Source organism: Megalops cyprinoides, chromosome 16 (genome assembly GCF_013368585.1).
Source record: "Megalops cyprinoides isolate fMegCyp1 chromosome 16, fMegCyp1.pri, whole genome shotgun sequence".
NCBI classification, from domain to species: domain Eukaryota; kingdom Metazoa; phylum Chordata; class Actinopteri; order Elopiformes; family Megalopidae; genus Megalops; species Megalops cyprinoides.
Genome location: NC_050598.1, coordinates 22,915,323 through 22,937,931, shown reverse-complemented (window position 1 = coordinate 22,937,931; position 22,609 = coordinate 22,915,323). Strand labels below are relative to the sequence as shown.

The following is a 22,609-nucleotide window of genomic DNA, read 5'->3' as shown; positions in this document are numbered from 1 at the left end:
AATCTGTGTCATCGACAAGCTCGGTTTGGATAGAAACAGGAATCATTTCTTTCACTTAGCCATGATGCACCATGCAAACCAGCAGAGAAGACTAAGGAAGTAACTGGTCACTAACTACGCCACCTGTGCATTTGAAGTTCTCGCACTGATAATAGACTCGTAACTACTGTGCTGAGCCTGCCATAACTATGCACTTTAATGCGGTGAAAAAGCTGATGACAGAGCTAACCCCACCGACACAAAGCCCCAGGCTGGACTGCCACATCCCTTTTCGTACCCAAGGCGCCAAAGCCCTCATCAGGCAACCTGCTCATTTGCCCCCTCTGTTCACCTCTCTCGCCATGCTCCCTATCTGTGGAAAAGTCACAGCCACAGAAACGTCTTGGAGCTGAGCTAGGGCACGGTGCACAGCAGCATGATGGCACAGGAGCACATTACTAGCAATATCAAGAGCAAAGGCGTCAGGATCTGACTCCGTAAGCATACCTGACATAAGGGGCTGGCCGGTCATGCCCATCGGCGCCATCCCCAGGTTGTTCATGGCGGTTGCCCAGGCGTTGGGGTCAGACATGGGCATCCCCATCGGGCTGGACTCCATGGCCATGTTCCGGATCCCCTCTGCGGAGAGAAGGCGAGACGACGCAAGCGTGTTAAATCTCCAACACAGATCTCTCTCAGTTTCCCCGAGAAAAATGCTTCCTGTCTTACATTAAACAGCCTTCCCTAACCCTGTAAGGTGTACCTTTTTCACATCAGAAGGGGAAAGATGGGAAGTGTACTCTCAGTTCACCTCGAGCAATAACGGTGCACAATGCTGCATTTTAATGCTGTGCACAGCTAAGAATGAAAAAGACTGCAGAATCCAATCCATTACAGGTGGTGCCCTCCAGGTACTCTACAGCATTCTTTCCTCCAATCAGATGTCCGTGTTCGTTTCTCATGGGCACTCCCACTGTCTGAGCGTTTTAGAGAGAGCAGTGAATGAGAAGGAAGACTTGAGAATGAGAAGCAAAATGATCAACCTCAGAGAGTGGAGAGCCTTCCACTCCTTTGATGCAGTCCAATATATTCTGCTGATTTTGTTTATGGATACTATATGTAATTGCTGGATTACTCAATGAGATCATGGGGCTTACTAAACATGAAAGCCTCTCTCGTTCTCTCATCACATGCATACATATGCACGCACACACGCGCACACACGCGCACACACACACACACACACAAATGCAGACCAATCCGTAAGCAACCCCAGGCATTGCTGACCTGCTTTCTGCCAACCGCGGCTCCTTGCAGAGCAAAGCAAACACAATCAGATCCCTCTGGAAAAGCCAGAAGTAAAGTAAACAAAGTCAAATCGCACATCACATATTAAACGGCAACCCCTGCCCCCAGCCACCGGCTCCCCTTCTCCCTTTCATAACCTGTAAACATCAACCGCTACCCCTGTCATTTAGCTGATCGGGACTCGTTCCTCACCCAGAGTTCCTCCTTTCCTGTCTGCAGGGGCCTCATCTGGCAGGGAGAGGGACGGCGTGTTCTAGAAGCCCCAGCTCATGGAAACAAACTCCTGCCACACTTGCACGGTGTGCATTAGCAGGCAACGGAATCCCTCTACAGGGTCTGCCTTATACAATGAGTTACTGGAGTCACGGCGAGACAACCGGGAGGGTTCAGGCAGAGTTTTTGTGAGAGGTCAGAGCCCACAGGGGCCGAGGTCAGACTCAAACTGCAACCATATGGCCGCACGGTGAAAAGCCTCTGTATATTCAACAGGGCTTTCATGGAGTCTTCGCACTCGCCTCATAGTTTCATTCATTTCACAGCTCAGCACAGGAAACACATGGGTCATAGGTACCCATACTGAAAAAAATATGAGTAGTATCCTTAGTATGACTATTTCCCTCAGAATAATGGTGGCTGCTGGGAGAAAACATACTGGAAGGAAACTTATCTCAACAAAATCAGTGGTTTGTTCACACATGTCCACACAGTAATGTTTTCACAAAGTAACACAAGGAACGGCAATGTAATTAATTAACCCTTATCTTTACCAGCTTTTGACTTTACATGTTTATTTTGCTGTTTTTGAGGCCTGCATGTAATGATTTGTGGTGGCACAACATGAACCATTCTTACACTTCACAAAGTAGTGGTGATTGTTATTACTAACAGAGTAACAATGAGGGCTTTATGAAGGTTTATGCAGTTAGTGAGTTATATAGCACAGGAATTTCAAACATTTTTGCTGCCACCTTAAAGATTTTGAAACTTTTTTTTTGGTTTAGTTCCAAGAAATGGAACTAAAAAAAAGCTAAAAGTACTTGGCCAATTTTGCAGTTCAGCAAAAAGTAGTAAAGAGTCAATGTGGAAAGAGTTCAGTCCATGCAGCAAACACAGTCACTGATGGGACCCTGAATGGTACCTCATTTTTTGTCCTAGTTCAATTATGTGCTTTTTCAAAAGACAATACTAAAGAGACAAAAATCCCTTGTATGGGTAGGCAAGGCAAACTTTCTGCTGTATCTGTGATTCAAAATTCCTTCAGGTTTCCTATGAGGAGCATGGATTCAGCATGGATTTAAATATGAGGCTAGATCTCTTACATTTTTTATTTGCTTAACAGACACATTTATTCAGGAAAACTTCCAAAGCTTGCATTTTTACTTTTAATACATTTATACATTTCGCTATTTCACTTAAGTACTGAATACAGATTTAGCACCTTACTTAAGGATACAACAGCAGCATCTCAGTGGGGCTTTTAACTTGAAACACTCCAGTTAAGAGCCCAGTTCTCTTTCTACTGCTGCTTCAGGACAGTGTAGGATCTATTCTGTGAAAGATGCACTGGCGGTGAATATATAAACGTTAATATCCTCCAAAGGGAACATACATTATTGTGAACGCACACAGGCTCTACTCAACTCAATATTATGGCCTCCAGCTCTCAACTGTTTCCAAGGTTACAGGGCTCTGTCACGGCAAAAACATGCATCTGTTTCCTGCATCTGCATCTTTGATGGATAGGTGAAAAAACATTCATGCAAAAAGGAAAGATGGCTGAAGACAACAGCCACATACAATGCATATTTTAGTGTGCATAATACAAATATAATGCACAAGGCACATGCACACGATAGAGACGTACAGGTGACGGGCCATAATTCTGTTCCCTCTCACAATAGTCAAAAATAAACCTGCTTCAGTTCACATCAGTTCTATACCCTGGCTCACAACTGGAGAATGCGCCATTTTCACTAATACAAGCCCTGCCTGATGAAAACACTTCACACAACAAAAGGTCTCTGCCACAGAGCACACGCTAATGCTGTTTGCCGACATGGCCCACGGAGCCCTCTCTTCCCCTCGCCTTGGCAAATCACTTAAAAGCCAGCTGCATTGTTCTGTCTCAGCTGCGCTACTCCGCTAATGAAGGGGTAATACTGTTACCTTTGCTCGTCTGACTAATTACAGCTCCATTTGCGTGTGTGTTACCATGACACAGCTGGCTCGGGCCATGCCATGTTGTCATTCTGCTAAGCAAATGTCCAATGGGAGCTCACAGCTTCATTAACCAATTACCCGCCCGGGAGTCGGCCCATGAATTATTGACGCCACTGCTGTCATAAGGAAGGTGGGAGGACAGGGCAGGGTTTTACAGCTGGTGAACGGCAGGCACTGACAAGAAAACCCTGCCCTATAACTGCTTAAAAGGGCAATAGTGGGGAATTCTTGACAACACTTGTTGATTTAGGACCAGCTGCATCTTCTTCCAGTGGCACTTTTCACCCTTGGGGCTGGTCTGTTGAGAATATGTAAACTTGCTCATTATTGCTCTTCGGGCCAAGGTTTGAGCTTCATTGGTTACGTCCACATCGCCTAACGGTTCAGCTGTGGACATCAGACACTTTAAAAAAGAATTTTGGGAGGGTCAAGGTTAGACAAGCCAGGCAAATGGCCTGCAATAATGGGAGCCCTGGAGGAGGCGTGTGCTGTGCATCTTCAATGCACTGTGTTTCACAAATGACCTTCAGGGCACTCCGTTTTCCCCGTGGCGCCCTTCCACTCAATCAAACCGGCAGAGTGGAAAGGCCTTTTGCTTGAATAGCAAACAGCAGCTGAAAAATCAACATCGCACGCAGCCCTACCGCGGCAGTGTGGAAACAGAAGGAGGGGGAGGATCCTGGAAAGTGGGTTTGGACAGTGAAAACGCACCTGACGAGAAAGGCCTCTGTGAGAAAAACAACACAGGAAATTGTGTGTTTGAAAGTACTAAGCATTTTTAATTAAAATCCAAGTTAATCCTAGTGAAATATGTGCTAAAGGACACCTTTTACTCTGTAGAATTATGAATGGTTTACATTTCAATTAAGATTTAACATGTCGGTCTCACTGGAATTTGAAGCACATTTCAAATTTCCAGGAAAAAGTCAATTAGGATTTGAAAATTAATCCTAGGAGAGGTGATGGATGTAGCAAGCAAGTACAGAGTAAACAACCACCACAATGCTGATTTATTAAATGCTAAATACATCCAACCAATGATAACTAAAAGGTGAACCACGGATCATTTGTCAGAGACCTACGATATCTAGGATATCTTTACGAGGCGCAAACCTCAGGTTGAAGGTAAAATGACGTGGTGCGGGACAGGGTTGAGGATTTCTCCCTGGTCTGAGCCTGGGAGCTAGCGCAAGGCCAAGATGGCTTTTAACGATCTGATGCCCTAATGGCGCTCTGCAGGGCTGCTCTCCTATAAGAGCGTTCTTCTGGGAAATCTGGGGAACATTGCAGGATCATTGAATCAATCAATCACATTTTATTTATTAGCGCTCCCCCTAATGGTGAGCGCCATTGTAAGATCATTAGAGATGGATGCACGGAGTGGTGTCTCCTCCGGGCACTCCCCCCTCCCTCCCTTTCTCTGTCTGTCTCCACCGTGGATAGCCAAGCCTTCAGCTTGTGTTGTGCTACTGCAACAAAGTTTTCCAGACCCACAGGGAAAGCAAAGCTATTAAGCTAACTCAGGCTGGGGGGGGCACCGACGGTATGCCAAGACAAGCTCTGGGAAATTTATTTTACTGTGCACAAGGTCTGAAACAGCTAACAGCCCAATTACATGATCTTAAGAGAGTGTTACTGGGACACCTCCAAGATCACTTGAAGGCCAAACAGGATGTTAACACAGAAGAAGGCAAGAGAGCGAAAGAGTGTAACAGAGAGAACAAGAAAAGCAGGGGGACAAAAAGGATATTTAACCCAAAACAAGACAGTGAACAGCCACAGACTAAAAACTCCAGTGATGGAGTTCTGATTTTAATCCACTGGGTTAAATGAATGGATATAGCATTATAAACTCCTGTAAATAGTGATATACAGCACTTATGGGGGTCATACGTATGCTACCTAAAGTATCTTGCATTAGGGCACAACAACAGCACTTTAGTGGATTTTACATGGTAGCTGCTATTCCTTTGAAGCAATACATACAAATGCAATCCTATTGGCTGAGTTTGTGAAGCTCTGAGGAAGTTGAACCCAGTGTTTGAAAAAATATGCCCACAAGGCAGAACAGGATGCACTTGATGCAAACTTGAGGATGCCATGTTGACCTAATTTTTCATGGATCTAGAGAGTGCAAGTACGCAGGCAGACTTCCTGAAGCTGGGAGCCCTGGATCAGCAGAACTCACTAGAGTGGAAAACGTTGCTGTTCCACATTTCGCGACCCCCTTTCCCTTCATGTATTTGCATCTGCACGCTCTGAGACAGTACCGATGAACGTGTTGTACACGCATACTAACGCACATGTCAAAACAAACATATTAATGCACGCAGACACCCACACATCTTCAATCACTTTCCTGCTGCATTCTTTATCTGTGTTTCCTTCTTGTTTGCTCAGTAGTACTGGTCCAGTTTTCAGTGGTTGTAATGAACAGCATAAACAAATTGCACCTTCTGGGATTAGCACTAATGGTAGTGTGGTACAGAATGAACTCCTGACCCAGGCATGGAGATGATCTATGTTACTCAGCTGTGAGCCATCCCAATGCCTTTTCCTTCTTGGGGTGCTGTTTAAAAGCAATTGCTTTTTTTCTCAGATCTCAATACTTGTGATACTTCGACACCAAAGTTTCAATGTGCGTTTACAATTGGTCCATGTCAATTCACATGATACAACCACCTCTGATTTAATTTTTTAAAAAAAATCTTGTTTAGCTTGGGGAGCAAGTGACTTGATCAGATTGAATCCTTTTTTTGTTGGGGTTTGTGTCAGCGCTGTTTTTCAATTTTGCCATATTCGCAACGATCTCAATCTTTGAGGTAAACAAAGTTCTGCTACATTTGTTTCTGTGGCAAAGATTGATCATTCATAAATATTTATTCAAAGTCAGATGACAAATGATCCATGTCCAAACTTAGATTAAAACACAAATCAAAATTGTGCTGTCAGCCAGCATGTCTCTTCACACAGATGTTAACAATGGTTTTCTTGACATGCTATTGTAGCTTAGATTAGATAAACATTTTGTTCAATTTAACAGGGACCTTTTTGCAGTGGTCTGTAATTAAAGTTGCCTCTGAGGCACAACAAGATTCCACACTTTCTGCAAGGCATGCAAGAAGAACAGCTTTATAACAAATATTCTGCATGACACATTTCATCGCCTGTGCTCATCTACAAACAAGAAACATCTTCCATCAACACTTTTTTGCTGTGGCTTCTCCAAAATATAAATGATAAAAGCAGATTGTGATTTCTACTATCATCATAAATAGTGTTATACTCACACTCACTTTTCTGAGAGTGTTATTAGTCTGGTTTGACACTGTTACTCATTCATCTTGAATGAATACACTTTCATTCTTTTGAGCTGTAATGTAAAGTAATGTAATGTAATGGTAGGCAAAAGCACAAATTTGCTGAGTACTCCGAATAATTTATTCATGAACACACAACCCGTTGTAGAAGGTAACAGAAAAGTATAGCTGTAGACATGGTCCAGGGTCTGTAGCACTTGTGTAGAAGGGGAGACTACATCAGCTGAAAAGCCAATGGCCACATGGGATGAAATTAGACCTGCACACATGCAGCTAAGGGTGGTCAGTAGGAACAATCTCAGGCGTGTTCACATATACCATTCAAGGCTGTCTTCAGATTCTGGAGTTAACGGGTGTGAATGTTCTCCTCCCTTCCTGTTCATGAGTACAAACACAACCACAGTTCAATTCTAATGTGGTCGGTGGTACACTTTCCTCATGCAATACGACAATTCAGTGCTGCTACCAGCTACTGACTGGAGAAGGCAGAACACTTCCAGACACACACGTGGAGCCCAGCAGTTGAATGGTACACTACCTTTTGAAGAAAATGAACTTTTCTGTATTCCCCTTCACTATGAGCCACGGTTCAATGGTGGCAGAATTCTAGCATAACAGTACTTACCATCTCCTTCTAAATTCTAGGTTCAAACTGTATGTGAACACACCCTTGACGTAAAGCCATTTTTCTTCTCCAGGGACAACAAAGATTTTGCAAGGTTTACTGTCCATTCCTTAGACTGCAGCTGTCTGTGGGGGGAATGCGTTGCTTATGAAAGATACTATATTAATGTAAAACCAACTGACCCTGAAATATTCCCTTAGACAATATTGCAAAGACGCAAAAAATATTTTAAAAGTGTGAGCCAGCAACAAAACAGTCCTATGCATTTTTTTTGTGTTTTGTTTGTTTTTTCATCTGCTAAGCACTTTGCTGAGAGCACCGCAAGCCAGACTGCTTTAGTAAACAAGTTACTTCATATGGTCAGATATTAAAAGCCATCTTGTAAGCAGTCTGGTGTACTCAAATGCCAGTCTGTACCTGCCATTTTGGGCTGAAGGATCTCTGTATCAGGAGTAAGTATGTGACAGCGACAGAGACAGGAACGATACCATAGACGGCAGACTCATTTCTTGGTAAAATAATGCATGTATGGCCCCTTCAGATTCGGAAGAAAATATATTGTTATTGAGAGAAATCCAAATCTGTTGATGACCATTTATTATGAAAGGGAAAATCAAGAGCTTGGGCTACATTCTAGGACCTTTGAAGGTCACTGTAATGGCGTCATCCACCTACTCAAGTGGATCAGCAGATCCAATCGACATCAATACCAGGATAGATTGCCCTAGGGTTGGTGGCTACTAATGGCAACATGATTATTAAATGATTAACTGTTCTTTCAAAGTCTTCTGCTTTCTTATTGATTCTGTTACAGATACGGAAGCTTCATCAGTCTTGTTTGTCTTAAGGGCCTTGAAGACCCTCTGCACAAAATTACAATGGAGGCAGGCAACAGGGATTTTCACACTTGGACTGGAAATGGTCCCATATTGGTTTAAAGCTAATTCAGCCTGTTAGTGGATTCAGCCCTTCAGTCTTGTTTCTTATTTTCAAAATGCATTTAACACATGAACAGAGGGAAATCCATTGCTAATGACATTGATGAGTTATGTGCATTGATGAGTGATGTGCAATGTGGTTGTTACAAAGGCCAAAGGCACAAAGCTGTAGCTACGTCTTGCAATACAATAATATTTAGTTTGCAGTTATCACATTAAGTCATGCCTCGTTTCCTTAATATCGTAACTAGGTGTTTCTTCTGGGTGTTAGTATGTCATTGATCCTATTCCATTACATGCTGGTTTGTTGTAATTGGCATGGATTCTCTCCAACAAACTGTGTGAAGCACCCCATAACAATTCTTTTGTTAAAAGTGCTACTTTGAGTAACAGACCGATCTGCTCGGATATATCTGCGCACGCTTCGTGGAAGGACATTAAATTTCATTTTCTCAAAAATAAATCAAAATAATTTGCCTGCAGATTGGAAAAAGCAGATGGAGACCTGCAGTAATTCACAGACAGCGGGCTAGCAATGGCTAATAACACATTAGGTGCTTTTTGATTTCATTACAGAGCTTCCACCTACAGCAGCAATCACGCCAGCAATAAGGGGAGAAAAAGAACTCTCATTCACTCACCATCCCTGGTGAGCCTGCATAGAATCTGGGTTATCTGATTTATCGCTGCAGGCAACTGGCAGCTACCTCCATGCAGAGGCTGCCATTTGAGTGTGTGATCTGAGAACCCGTACAGCCTCCCGCAGGTGCTCTGACACCATTCCAGGTGAGTATGGCTGCGCGCCTTAGTCAACACGGGCTTTGCTCTCAGAACAAGGCCCGTGTGGGCTTTGCTACTGAATGCGGGTTCTGCTTGCACATCCATTGTCGTTTCCTCATTCAGAACAGGGCTGTTTTCCCATTTTTTCCTCCAAATGGCCGTAGCCAGCTTAGAGGGGCCAGGCCCTGTCACATGACCTATATGCACTGGCCTGAACAACCCGTCAGACACAAACTCAGAAGAGAGGACCACAAAAGCAACATCTGTTAACAGAGACTTAACAGAGTTAACAGAAACTTTCAGAGCTAACAGCGCTGGGGTCCTGGTGGCGTGCGGTTACACAAACCCCCTCCCCCCTCGCCGGAGGACTTAAGTCAATAATTTGTTTTGTGTTTCGGTTCAGCAGCGATGTCGCATTTCTCTTGTCGGTCCGTCCCCGTTCGCAGACGCGTAATTTGGAAGCGCAGGCGCCGGTGGTGCCCGCAGCGGATCTCATCAGCGCCGTTTCGGCGGGGAAGACAGGAGGACAAACACGGGCCGACAGGAGCCGTGACCGCCTTCGCTGCGCGCCGCCTCCCACGCAGTCCCCCTCCTGATGGATTCAATATGAATCAGACATTGAATGCTGACGTATCATTAACGATCTCGCTCTCATTTTTTTTCCTTTTTTTTTACTTACCTAACACCTGTGAAGAAAGTGATATGTTGGGCTGTAAGATGTCTCAATTACACTTGCAGATGTCTCATTTTGCACACAGTGAAGGACTGATTAGAGACCTGACAATTTTCAGCATGTCTTTTTGAGGGGGGGAAATTGAAGGAAGAGAGATAAGCGCATTGGCAATTAACAAGGAGTGGAAAAAGGCCCTGTTAAGGAAAGTAATTGGAAAAGTTTTCCACTGAATTTTCACAATCAAAGTGAGCGATTCCAGGGGAATAGACTCTAGGACACCAGGCTCACATTCGTCATTATACAAAAAAAAAGTTTTGAGGGGATGCTTTCATGTCAGCTAATTTATTAAGATCTCCATTCTCAAAGCTGAGGCAGAAAAGCTATCAGTGAGAATGTGAAATTACATCAAGTCAAATCAAATACAGCTGTGAATACATGAATACAGTGCTCCCTAATTAGATTATATTGACTAAAAATGGCTTATGCATTATGCAAAGTGTCAAAACATGACACTGAAGTAAAGTGATAAATTCATCAGCCCCTAAAGAAGCAGTACTGTAGCTCTTGACACTTGCCTCAAAAATGTACTCTCCAAAGAGAATAAGCCTGGCAATGAGTCACTGCTACCAGAGATGCAGGCTGGGAAGAAAGAGAATCTACATTGCAGTTAGGTCCTCAAGGCCCTTTTCAATGCTTTGATCACGAAGCAAACTGACACTGCATGGAATAATGAAGAAAACAGAACACACCACGTCCCGCCCCGGCCCAGGGTACGAATCGGGCTCAAAATAACAACAATCTTCATTACAGCGCAGTGATGGTCTCAGTGATGGAGGTGCTCTGGAGGAGGACTGTGTAAGGACATAACGCAGTGCTTGCCCCATGCAGTCGGATGGTGTGCGAGTGTATCCTGTTACACGGTGGAGGCACAATTCCGGAGATCGGTGCAGGAGCATGACAACGCCCCAGACACGCTGGTCTCAGAATGGGCACGCAGGCTGGGGAACACTCAACAGTCTGTAGTCCATTGCCTGGTCCAGATAGTCTGAGTCCTTGCCTTCTCTCTGTCTCTAATGGCTTTTTTGAAAGTGCCACACAAACTTAATTTGGCCACGTGTTGTAGAAGGCTTCTGGGCTGGCAGTCAGCAGTCTGGGCGAGGACAAAGATAGCTGGCATCGACAGCCTTGGACCCGCCCGCAACTGATTTCCAACAGTGGAGTTACTGCGGATGGCGTAGCAGGAAGTCTGTCACAGTCATGGCATAGCAATGATTCCAACAACACAGCCATGGTGTTACGAAGAGTAAGTTCCTTAAAACCAACAGGACCTCCATTCATCTCTTTCCCAGCTGAGATGAATGATTCTGCTTGTGTCAGAGAGCTGGCACTCTTTGCCCCACTCCCCTCTGTAACCACGTGGCCCTGAGACGAGATTCATCTCTGGGAGAGAGAAATGGCTTACATCCCTGAAATATTAATCCTCCTCGTTGCTCGTAATAAACCCTGCTTCCAAAGAGGTTGGGGGCCCATCGATTGATAGTACATCTACGCTTTTAAATACCCTCAGATGCTCTCAACCTGCAACCCCTTTTAAAAATTGATGCTGTGCAGTATATGCACACACACGTATGCGCGCAGAGTGCACATCCATTCTTATACAGGGCTTCCTGGTTTCCAATTATTCTCTAACAATTTCTCTGTCTTTCCATTCCCCGGCAGGGAAAGAAACAGCGAGACACAGTTCTGTTTATCCAAAATTAATGTACAAATGCGAGAGGTGTGGGATGAGTTAAGAGCTTTCTGATAGCCGCTCAAGTTGTTTGCTTGCTTGCCTAAGCTTCCCGCATATCTGCAACCCTCTCCCCAATTACAAGTTTCATTAATCAACACAGTCCAATTAGCAGACCTTAATTAGCGCTTGACTGAGGAGCGAGATGCTTTGAAAAGGAATGCCTGAGAACTGGCGTCTGAAGACTTTCATCTGGATTTAAAGGGCCAAAAAACACACACAAAAAAGTCACGCAGGGTTATGATCAAAATACTAATGAAAACATTGTGAGGCAATGATATATGCGATTCAGATTTATTTCTTTTGTGTATCTACATCAAAATGTTCCTCCTTCCTCTGCACTGTGACTTTGACTTGCGCTGTCCCACACTGCTAAACTGGAGCCACCGGTCACAGATTGTAGTTGTCTCTCCATTTTGCGATACATGCAGTTTTGACAGAGATATTACGTGCTTGCTATGAAGACTGCAGTCTCCAAGTCATGAAATTGCACTGTTGTTTCACCTCATCCAGCACAGAGGTTAAAGAACACCTAGGGCTGTTCTGTGAAAATTACAGATCATCTCACAGTTGTCAGTTGTTGCATGTGTATCTAATTTAAACTTCAAATGCAACTTAAGTTTTCCAAAAATAGTCCATAAGTCTTTGAGTGCAGCCCCGGAAAAGTGTTTAGCTGGCCATTTCAAGCGCACAGTGGAAATGTGCTATACCCAGCCAAATTTTTTTTTGGTTTGTTATGTATTTTTATTTTTTTAAGTCTCAGAGATCTGCCTTTACTGCCTTTGAAGCTAATAAGAAGCACTGCATATAACATATAACACAAAGGGCCACTTGCTTTTTGTAGCCAGAGAGGGGCCCTCTGTAGAGAGTGGGAGTGTATCCAGATGCAGGCTGCTCTAGGTCTGTGCAGATGAGTGGACAGACAGGTCTGCCAGGCCCAGGTGCCCGAATGTGAGACAGGACTCTCTCCACGTACGGGAGCACTTCCATCAGGCCCCTGCATGCAACGCAGGTTGTCCCAGCGCACATAGGCGTCATTTACGCTGGGGATGCCGGGGACATGTCCCCACCACTTTTTGTTGTGGCCCATTTCTTCCCCACCACTTTAAAAAGGTGTGAACACGTCGAACCCATAGTTGTCCCCAGCACTTTTCAAAACAAACTGACGCCCATGCCAGCGCACCATGCCCCACTGCGCTGAGGCGGTTCCCCATGGCAACGCACAGCACTCCACGGGTAACGGCTATGTCTGTGAAGTGGGATTAATTTCCTTGTTCTCTGCATGAAGGATTACCATGGCAATTTGAGGCAGACATCAATACATTCTGGTTGGTTACTGTACGGCACTATTACAAATCCCACAGAATGTAAGGGAGGAACTCTGGCGGATTTTCTCATTATTAAACATAGGTGTTCCTATGCACTTGGAGAAGAGTCTTTCAATAAGGTTTGTTAAATAGAAAGTGCGAGGATTTATCTAAACCATTTGGCGGGTCTAAGTCAAACACTGAATGCAAACAGAAAAAATATATTAATGTGCTTGTATCTAGGTTAACAGGGACTACTTGAATAAGAGACTGCTCTTTCGCTGTTTGTATACCTTTAGCTGAGTTTGCACTGAGTCAGTGTAAGAAAATTGATTTTCAAAGCCATCCTACATCAGAGACATGGGTTACAGCCTGACGAGTTAAATTAGTTAAACAGCCAAAATACTGAAAGGGAATAATGAACATTATAAAATTTGAAGTCAGCCTTTTCTGATGTGTTCGAACTTGTGGAGAATTAAGTAGAAGGAAAACTTCGGTCTTTTTGTTTAAAAGCCTCACGTTTTGGAATCTGGAGAGCAGCAAATTCAGCAGCTGTGAAGGGGAGTGAAGACCGCATCTAAACAACCACTGTCTCTCCCATGTGGGAGAGATTAAGCAGGGAAATCCCATGTCTGGAACCGGATACAGTATAAAGGAATCTGAAGCTTCCACTGCAAGAATAGGTGAGGGGGCCAAATACTCACACCCTCAAAGAGAACTCTGGGATTTCAACTCCCGCTGTGATGTCGAGTCAAACTGCAGACTCAGACAGGCCAGCATTGCTCAGCATTGTAACGGGAGCTCCACTTAACATTTAATACATGAGCGACTGATGTTTTTGCAAAAAGGGACATAGAAATTGCTTGCTGTTGTCGCCGAGGGATAGCTTTGACACTCTTCTTGGGGGTAAAAGAAATATTTCTTTCATTTCCTTTATTTCTTTTGAAGTTGCACATGTCAGAACTCTGGCAGAGAAGAGAAGGCTGGCGCGCTCCGACACTTTGTTCTAGTAAAAGAAATGACAGCGTGAGCGTCTGAAGATCCTAATTAATAGTAATCTGATGATAAGGCACACAACAGAAGAAACACATTTCAGACAGCATGCGCTCATCCAAAAACAGCGATAAAATGACTGCGCAACAAAGAAAAGAGGCCCCAAGCATGCAGCGCTGTTTAAAGTCACATGAATGCACGCACACCGAACACAGGCCCAAAGAGCAAATGATAGGACTCTTTGTGCAGTGGGCAGATGCTTATACCTCACAGCATGAGGCACAGAAAGAGCAGATAGCTGGTTGTCCTTTGTCCCAGGCTTCCAACTACGCAGCGAGGTGAGTGAGTGTGTCGCTGCCATATGCTAGCTGAACTGTGTGTGCGTCCACATGTCTGTGTGTTTGCACACGTATGCCTGTATGGGTGATTTGACTTGTGTGCGAATATTGTGTGTGTGTGTGTTTGCGTGTATGTGTGTCTGTGTGTGTGTGCGTGCAAATGTGTGTGCACGTATGACTGTCTGTCTGTGTATGTGAGTGTGTGTGAGTGCTTTTGAATGTGTCTGCATCTGTCACTCCAGGTGTCATCACCTGCCCTACAGAAAGCCTTCAGACAGCAAGCAAAATCCCACATACCAAATCAACCGACATACATGGGCTAGCATTAAGCATTACAGAGACAAACAAGCATCAGCTGCTGTCAGATCTCCTCATCAAATTTTTGACATGGCTGTTTCATTAACATGAATATGTTTAAAGACTGACTGTGGGTAAACACTAGATTTGGGAAACAGCTCTTTGGAATAGCTACCATACTGACTGCATGGAAAAAAAAACATCCATAAAAACAAGTTCAGGTGAATATTCATTTTCTTTCAAAGAGGCTTGTAGCTGTAACCCCCTCACCCCTCCCTATATCTCTGCGCTCCCAGCCTGCTGTGCTTTGATGCACGGGGTCCGACACCAGGGGGACATCTGGCCTGCTCCGTGACATCCGGAATAAAGGTCAAACTAATACAACGGCTCTGCTGAGAGGGTCCCTCTGTTTAACCTCACACAGGCATTACTGATTCATTCAGCACAGATCCTCAATCAGTGTCTCTCAGCTACAGACCCTTTTCATTAACTGGAAAGAGAGGGAAAAAAAAAAAGCGAAAGAGGGAGTGCTGGACATGTGATCCTCTTCCAGTCAATGCTGCACAGCCACATGAGAGAGGACACGTGGGAGGTGGGAGAGAAAGGAGCGGCACGCCGTGCATGAGCATGGGCTGAAAGAGGATCGCGCTGCTGTCCTCATAGCTGCGGAACAAAGAGGGTAGTCTTGGCTTATTTCCCTGTGACGTTAATCGCATGCATTGAACACGCGCAATAAAAAGCATATCCGTCAGGTGCACGGCATGCAACGCGGAGGACAGGTTGTGATGATGGAGGGGCATCGCCTCTCAGCTAATGGGCGTTCCGTGCACCATTAGCCAATAACAATAGCCCCCTGCCGTCTGCTGATGACAAATGGATATATTACCCAAAATGTCTCATGCTTGGGCATTCACATAATCCCAAATCTCTGGCAGAGAGCCTCACCAAGAGCAGACAGGGGCTCTAGCGGTCAGTGGGCACGCTGCCAAGGAGTGAGGTTGCCCCGCTAACCCAGGGTAAAAAGTACACAGAGTCTCCCACATCAGTGATCCGTGTGCGGAGGCCCTGAGAAAAGAGCAAAGTGCCCTCCCTGGTGCCCAATCCATTGACTGGACTCCCGAAGCCGGCATTATCTAATCCCCCGCGGTGCTACCGCCAGGATCTTATCAGCGGCAGCCAATTATGAAGGGGGAGCTGAATTAAGGAAATGTCAGCAGCTCCGTAACCTCGGGCCGCTCTTATCTGTCCGCAGCAGTCCCCCGTGACAGCTCCATCCCCATTGTCATGGCTGCCACCGATGACGGGGGTGGCGAGGGGGGGAGGTAGCCGTTGGTGGGTTTGTGAGGGGGGGAAAAAAAGCACGGGCTGCTTTCAAACGGAAAAGCCCCTGCCCCACCACCGCTGCCAAAATAAACCTCTCTCCCAGCAATTAGCAACTGGATCTTCCAGCGTTTATTTATTATTTATTAGGGAGATGAAGCAGCTGCAGCTGTTCTGACAGTCTGTTTGACCCTCGGAGCTAACGGAGTATTAAAAATGAATTAACAGAAGGGAGAGCAGACAAGCGGCGGTATTGCAGATGCTTGCCTCTTGGATAAAGCAGGCTCTGCAGATTGATTATAGGAGTGAAGAAACAGAGATTACTTTCCGCTTGGCTTATTCTCCCCAGTGTGGCAAGCACAAAGGGACGCAGAGCCTCCCCACAGCACATCCCATTTGTCCATCAATCTTGATAGAGGAGTCAATGTTCCAAGATGGCGGCCACCATTTCCCGCGCAGTAAAAACCGCGCTCTGGAAAATAACGCAGGCTCGCGGCGCCTCATTAGCCCGGCACAGGGTTGTCGAGCAGTTAAATGGCTGTTCCAAATGTGCCATTAAGGTACCAACGCACATCTGGAGGAAACGCTGCCAGGTGATGGCTGACATTCGCTCTATCCGAGGCAGCCTGCATCCCGTGGGTACAGCGAGTTCTGACCCCTGACCACTGGGCCTCGGATCGGTTTCCTCAGATAGCTGCGGGGGGGAGGGAGGTTTTCCGCTCAGTCACGATGGAGCGATTTGCAAAAGAGCCTTTTGATCCCGAAACAACGGCAAGCTCTGCGGCAGCAGGTGAGCTCGCAAACTAACTCGGCGACAGCCCCCTCCCCCCGTGAGCCTCTGAGCGCACGACTGGCAGTGACAGCATCCGGACGCCGCCGTCAGGCTGCGCAGCTTGCGCAGGGCTCTGGCGCCTGCGGGACGAGGCACATGCCACATGCCTCTTTACTGAGTGAGATGTCAACATGCCTGGCCTCGCTGCGGAAGCTGTTGTGTGTCAAACACATTCATAACCCCACACGGTTTTGTATGCGTGCTCTCACTGTCAGTGTTTGTTGTTTTTACCATTTTTAAAATGATCTTTCACAGCTTATAGCCTATATAACTGCAAGGAAACTAAGGGGTGTAGTGTGCGCCAAGCATTTATGAATAAGCCATGGTATGTTCGTCTGAACTCTTCCCCTGGGGGTCATTTCCAGAACACCATCAATTGAAATCTTCATTTCAAGTCCAGTTGGTAATACATATTTCAGCAGGCCTGAAAGAACAAATGATTATCCAGTTTATTAAATTGCATGACACACTCAGAATGCTAGTGGCTAGGACAAACCCGAGTGACAGCCGTCTGACTGGGGACAGCTTTGGTGCAGCCAGCCTGGTGGTTAGTGTTCTGGGGCCAGCAGTAACCACCTTGACAGAGGGACTCAGACAGATAAGGCAGCATATGTTTGCCAGTCAGCTCAAATAAGCCTGAATGCTATCTCGCAAATATAATATTCATATTTCATATTGGTGATAAGATCCAGCTTTTCTCACTGAAGGCTTTGTTGGTGGCCTCTCTTATCTCAGCATTTGAACGGAAATAATTTTGAAACAATTAAAAATCACTTACCAATGCATGAAAAGACTCATAAATGAATTCCTGTACACACTGTCATTAATATACACACACATGCACACAAATACCCAGAACTATCAACGATGCAAAACCTCACCCAGAATAGTTTTTTTCACTTTTACAACACACTGATTCAAAAGTATGACGCCATTCTGATTTCTTTCTATGTCAACAGCTGTATACTTGCGAATGAGTGCATTAAGTAGACCCAGCACATCACAGATATTTCCAAACCCCAAAAGGGTGGGAGTCAAGTAACATCTGTGGCTCGCATCAAAGTGTTGTCAATAAAATTTTGATGCAAGATATTTGTACGAGTGAATTTATTCACAAACATTTGAACTGATTCTGCATATTAAAGCATATCTTCTAGTATTTAAGCAAAAATCTTATTCTGGAAGCAACTAAGCTGTAAAAAAAATCAGATTGAATTTATGCTAATAAATTTAATTTAAACTAATTAGCATGCATTCTACTCAAGACTCTCTTAATTAAAAAACGTTCAAGCAAATAAAGCTCTATTTCGCTCAGAGGAAATTACTTTTTACATTTTTTATTAATAGACACCACTGCAAGGCCAGGGAGAATACTGCTTTGATTATCTAATATTAATTATCTTGTAACTCACACGGCACTCCCTTTATCAAGAAATCTCGAGGATAAGGGTCGACAACCACATCACTCTTTTGCAACAGTTTGATACGCTGAAATTGAAATACTGGACCTTTTATACTGTAAGACTACAAGGACTGTGCTAAACAAATGCACACACTCATTTGGAAGCAGCTGTCACAGTTTAAATTATTTTTAGCTGTTGTGGAAACTACGAGTAGAAACGATGAAACTGCTTTTTAATTATTTCAGCCCTTTTTCATACGACCGCAGAACTGGTGTGAAATACAAGGAAACAAATGACCATTTCCCCTGATTTTCCTTGCAGGACAAGGCAATTATTAAATATGCGCCTGAGTGACCATATAAGTAAGGTGCACTCATTACCGGGCTTTAAGGTCAGCCTCCATTTCCTCTCCTCGCTGGCCAAGTTCCATGAAATTGAGTGGAGGGGTCAATTTCCCTTTTACGAGAGCAGCCGGGGCGCAGAGCACAATGCGGTCGTTAAAGTGCCGTTGGCCCAGCTGGAGGAGCACCGTTTAAGGCTGAACCCTGTGACACCATAACCCGGCACGGTGATGCTGGAGCAAAGCACCTGCTTGAATATGATTTACCGCGGTGAATAGCAAACAACGCCGGACGGGCTCTCATGGAATATAAAAAGCTGTCATTTATTAAATATTGGGCCACACGGTAGGGGAAGGACTGAGAGAGAAAGAGAGGAAGGAAGGGAGACAGAAGGAATGGGAGACTCACCAAACCTATAAAAGAATATGCAGTACCTCCAAAGCATATTTGCCAAGGACATTATTATATTTTTACAGCACTGAGGAAATCTTCTCTTTCTTGGCTGTCATTAAGAGGCATCCTTACTTTTATTGCACTGTGAAAAAGGCAATAGAATCCTGCTTATTTTGAATGAGGCAAATATATTCAAAGCACTCAGCTCTCTTATGGCTGTTCAAAAGGATGCGAGTGTCAAAAAACAGAAGAGGAAGGCAGTAGAGAGAACTCCCCCTAGGAACAGCGTTCAACAAAACTCAGCTCCATATGGTGACTTTCTGCCCGTCTGTGTGAACGCAGCCAAGGACACCAATATTAACGTTACCCAGGAGCAGAGGAAACCAGTGTCTAGTGTGGCAATCTTATTTTAGAATAACCTTGAATTTCTTTCTTTTTGTTCCGATAGAGGAGCTAGCCAGGAAACAGGTAGGGGGCCTCACATCTACAGTCAGGGTGTCCCGCCTCCATTTACTTGCACAATTCATAATTCATCACAAAGCATAATGAAGATTAATTCTCACAAAATGGCAGAATAATTGATGCGAGGACATGATGGCAGTTCAGTCGATGTGAATAATGTGGCTACTGGAGGAAAATGAATAGCAAGAATGGGGAAAAAAAGCAAAAAGATGAGGAAGTCCATTTAAAAACCCTGATATTTCAATCATTGAGAGACACAAGTAGAGAAACACAGGGATGCAGACAACAGGTACATCAAAGCACAAAACCAAAAAGAAATCAACAAATGCTGGAACACACAGGTGGTGGCTTTGAGGAAGAGTATTTTGGGTAGTGAAGGGTGAATAAGTCTATGTATATGTTTGTATGTGTGATTGTGTACTGAAGGATGGATATATCTACGTATATGTTTGTATGTGTGATCGTGTGCATGTGTGTGCCCGTGTGTGATGTGTGCATGAGTAACTGTGTTTGTGTGGGCGTGTGGGGTGTTTGTGTGCATATTTGTGTGCATGTGTGTGTGAGTGTGTGTGTGTGTTTGGGGGGGGGGGGGGTGAATAGTGTGGCCTTGAGAGCTGGAGTGGGTTGCCAGACAACCGTAAAAAGGATGAAGTGTTCAGGCAGATAGAGTAGATAGCGGCTAAGGGAGAAAATGCAGCAGAAATCCTTTCTGTGCACAAACACCAGCTCTAGTGGATTCAATCATTAGTGGGGAGGCGGAAAATAGACGGAGAAGTGAGGAAGGTCATGACGGCCGCAGGGTCCAATATACAGAGACGCCAGGAACACCTTTGTATTGCAGCTCTCCAAGCTGTGTAGGGGCTAGGGCTACGTGGCCTCTGAGCTCTAATGTTCAATAGATGGCAGTATGCAGTGCTATTAGGATGAAGGTGAAAAAGAAGTCAGCGAGAGAGGGACTTGAAGCAGTAAAAGGAAAGCCTGGCCTTTCAGTAGGTCTGTTCATTGTTTTTGAGTCAGAAGCAATAGTGTGGACATGGGTCTGGGAACAGCAATGCCATTCTGAACTCATTTAGTGCAATTTGCTAACCTCAGAAAAAACTATCAGCTGTGAATGATAGCTCTGTGAGACCTTCAAAGAAGCCCCTATCTCATCTGGGGGCAAAACAGTAAGTAAAAAATGACTAGGATGGGAATAACCAAGCAACAGGAAATACTACCATTTCCTCCTGTGTTAAATGGTGTGTCTCAGTCAAAGGGATGGAAGGACAGAAAGCAAGCCTTGGCCCAAATAATCTGTAGAATCCTGTCTTTGATGTAACCCCAGGATGACACTGTTCACTGTACGATCACAGCTTCCTGATCCCGAGGTGTCTTCCTAATACACCCTCAAAGGTTTTACTGCCTTTCCTTTTTGGATATGAATTATAAATTACAATTTACAGATGTAATTACAACAAGCGAGTGACAATTGTTTGGGGATCTCTCCGCTTCTTTCCTAAGTTGGATCAATAACCTCTTTAAATTCCCTTTAATTAAAAAGCTGCACTCGTGGGGCTATGGATGGTTTTCACCCACTTCGTTAAGGATGCACATCTGTGCCACAAAGCCTGGGATCCTACTGCTACTCTAGGGCATTCCTGCCTGTAAGTGCCTTAAAAATTGTGTCTCACTTCGGGGGGGCGGAGGGGGGGGGGAGGAAGGGACGACTACCAGACGCTCCCACTCTCTGCACAGGTAGTTTTGACTCTAATCTCATTTTAATGCCTTTCCCCGGCTCTGTTCAAATGCGCATTGGGGGCGGTGGAACCTGTGGGTGGATTTCAGCTGGAAGGGGATATGAGAGAGTGCACTTGGGTGGAAACATGGAGGCGGGCACGATCAGAGGATCCAGAGTGGAGGTTCCCGGCTTTTTATTACGGCAGCTCACCCCCGGCTAGGTAGTCATTCCTCACAGGAAAGCAAGGAGAGACTAATGAGGAGGGGGTAAATGCATGTGGCCAGCGGTGACAAAAAGGCAGCTCCACAACCGCTCTGGGCACTCCATTACACACAGGGACAGTTGGTACTTCGTTGGGATTGACCTAAGGAGCCCAGGTAGGGAATCAGCCACATCACATCAGCCAAGTCTTAGGGGGTCAACCCTGCACCAGGGGTACATTGTCTCCAAAGCTGTTGGATGACACCTGCAGCCACCATGTCACAGACAGTACTGATCAGGTTCAGGTCTTGGGACTCCAGCTTAGAGCTATCTCACAGGAGTAAGCCAACTTAGAAACCTCCTGTCAGTGCTTCAGATATCACACCACCAAGGGAAACCACAGTGCTGCATTTTTGTAAAAATCTAGGTCTGTACACACAAAACGCTCTTGCGAACACAAGGCATTTACTCAGGCCACAAAGCATTTGCCAGCGTTTCTTATGATGTCCCCTGAGCATCATAGGCTGCTGTCTTTCCTGAAATTAGACGTTGGCTCCTCAACCCAGCGCCGATTCCGGCTGCAGTTAGCGGATGTCTGCGTGGCTGCGTGGAGCTTTGATGTCGGTAGTGCTGTGCTGTGCACGGCGCTGAGTTTAAAAGGGGAATCCTCCCGCCTTTCAATGAGACGACTGACTCTGATAGAAAGATCACCTGCTGGGAGAGGAAAGCGCCAGCTAATATTATCTACACAGATGACATTTGCCATACGCCCAGCTGAGTAGTGCACTCGAATGCGAACGGCTCCGCGCAGAGAAACTTCCTCCATGCCACTCCCTGGAGGAGCAGGTGAAATTTGCCCCTGAGTGACGAGTCTTTGTTCGCGTCTGGGGAGTGCTCCCTTTCAAAGTGCAGACTCCATCAGCCCTACTTTCACACAAAATGTGACTCCCTCTCCCTTCTGGGAGCCCGCGGAAGAGAAGCGACTGCTTTCTGTGTCACGCCTCAGTCGTTTTTCCTCCGCGACTCTGCCGTTTTCCGGGGGAGGTTCGAGGAAAAAAAACTTCAGAGGTTTCTGCTTATCTAGTTGGTGATGAGAAACGTGTTAAGATTTGATGAAATCTCTCACACAGCGCAGAGGCACAGATGGAGTGAGGAATAATCCCCGATGCCGGCAGCTGTGGCAGGAAAATGGAGCACATTAAAAACAAGTTCATCCTCCCAAACCTGGCTGGTCCTTCACTGTGATGCGCCCATCCACAATCAAAGTGACTCTTGGCCTTAATGCTTTCTGAACCACCGCTTTGAGTCACCTAATGCAAGCTGACAGTGAGACCCCCACTGTAAACCTGAGTGGGAGGAGGGGGGTGTCACTC

General features: G+C 45.3%; 1 protein-coding gene across 1 annotated transcript in view; it reads right to left on the bottom strand.

The window, feature by feature from the left end:
• LOC118791165 (ecto-NOX disulfide-thiol exchanger 2-like) overlaps positions 1-22,609 on the bottom strand; it is a 124,037-nt gene that overhangs the window by 51,511 nt on the left and 49,917 nt on the right. The window contains exon 3 of the mRNA XM_036548447.1: positions 487-618. Within this exon, the coding sequence (XP_036404340.1) occupies positions 487-618 (132 nt within the window). The remainder of the gene's footprint in view (positions 1-486; positions 619-22,609) is intronic.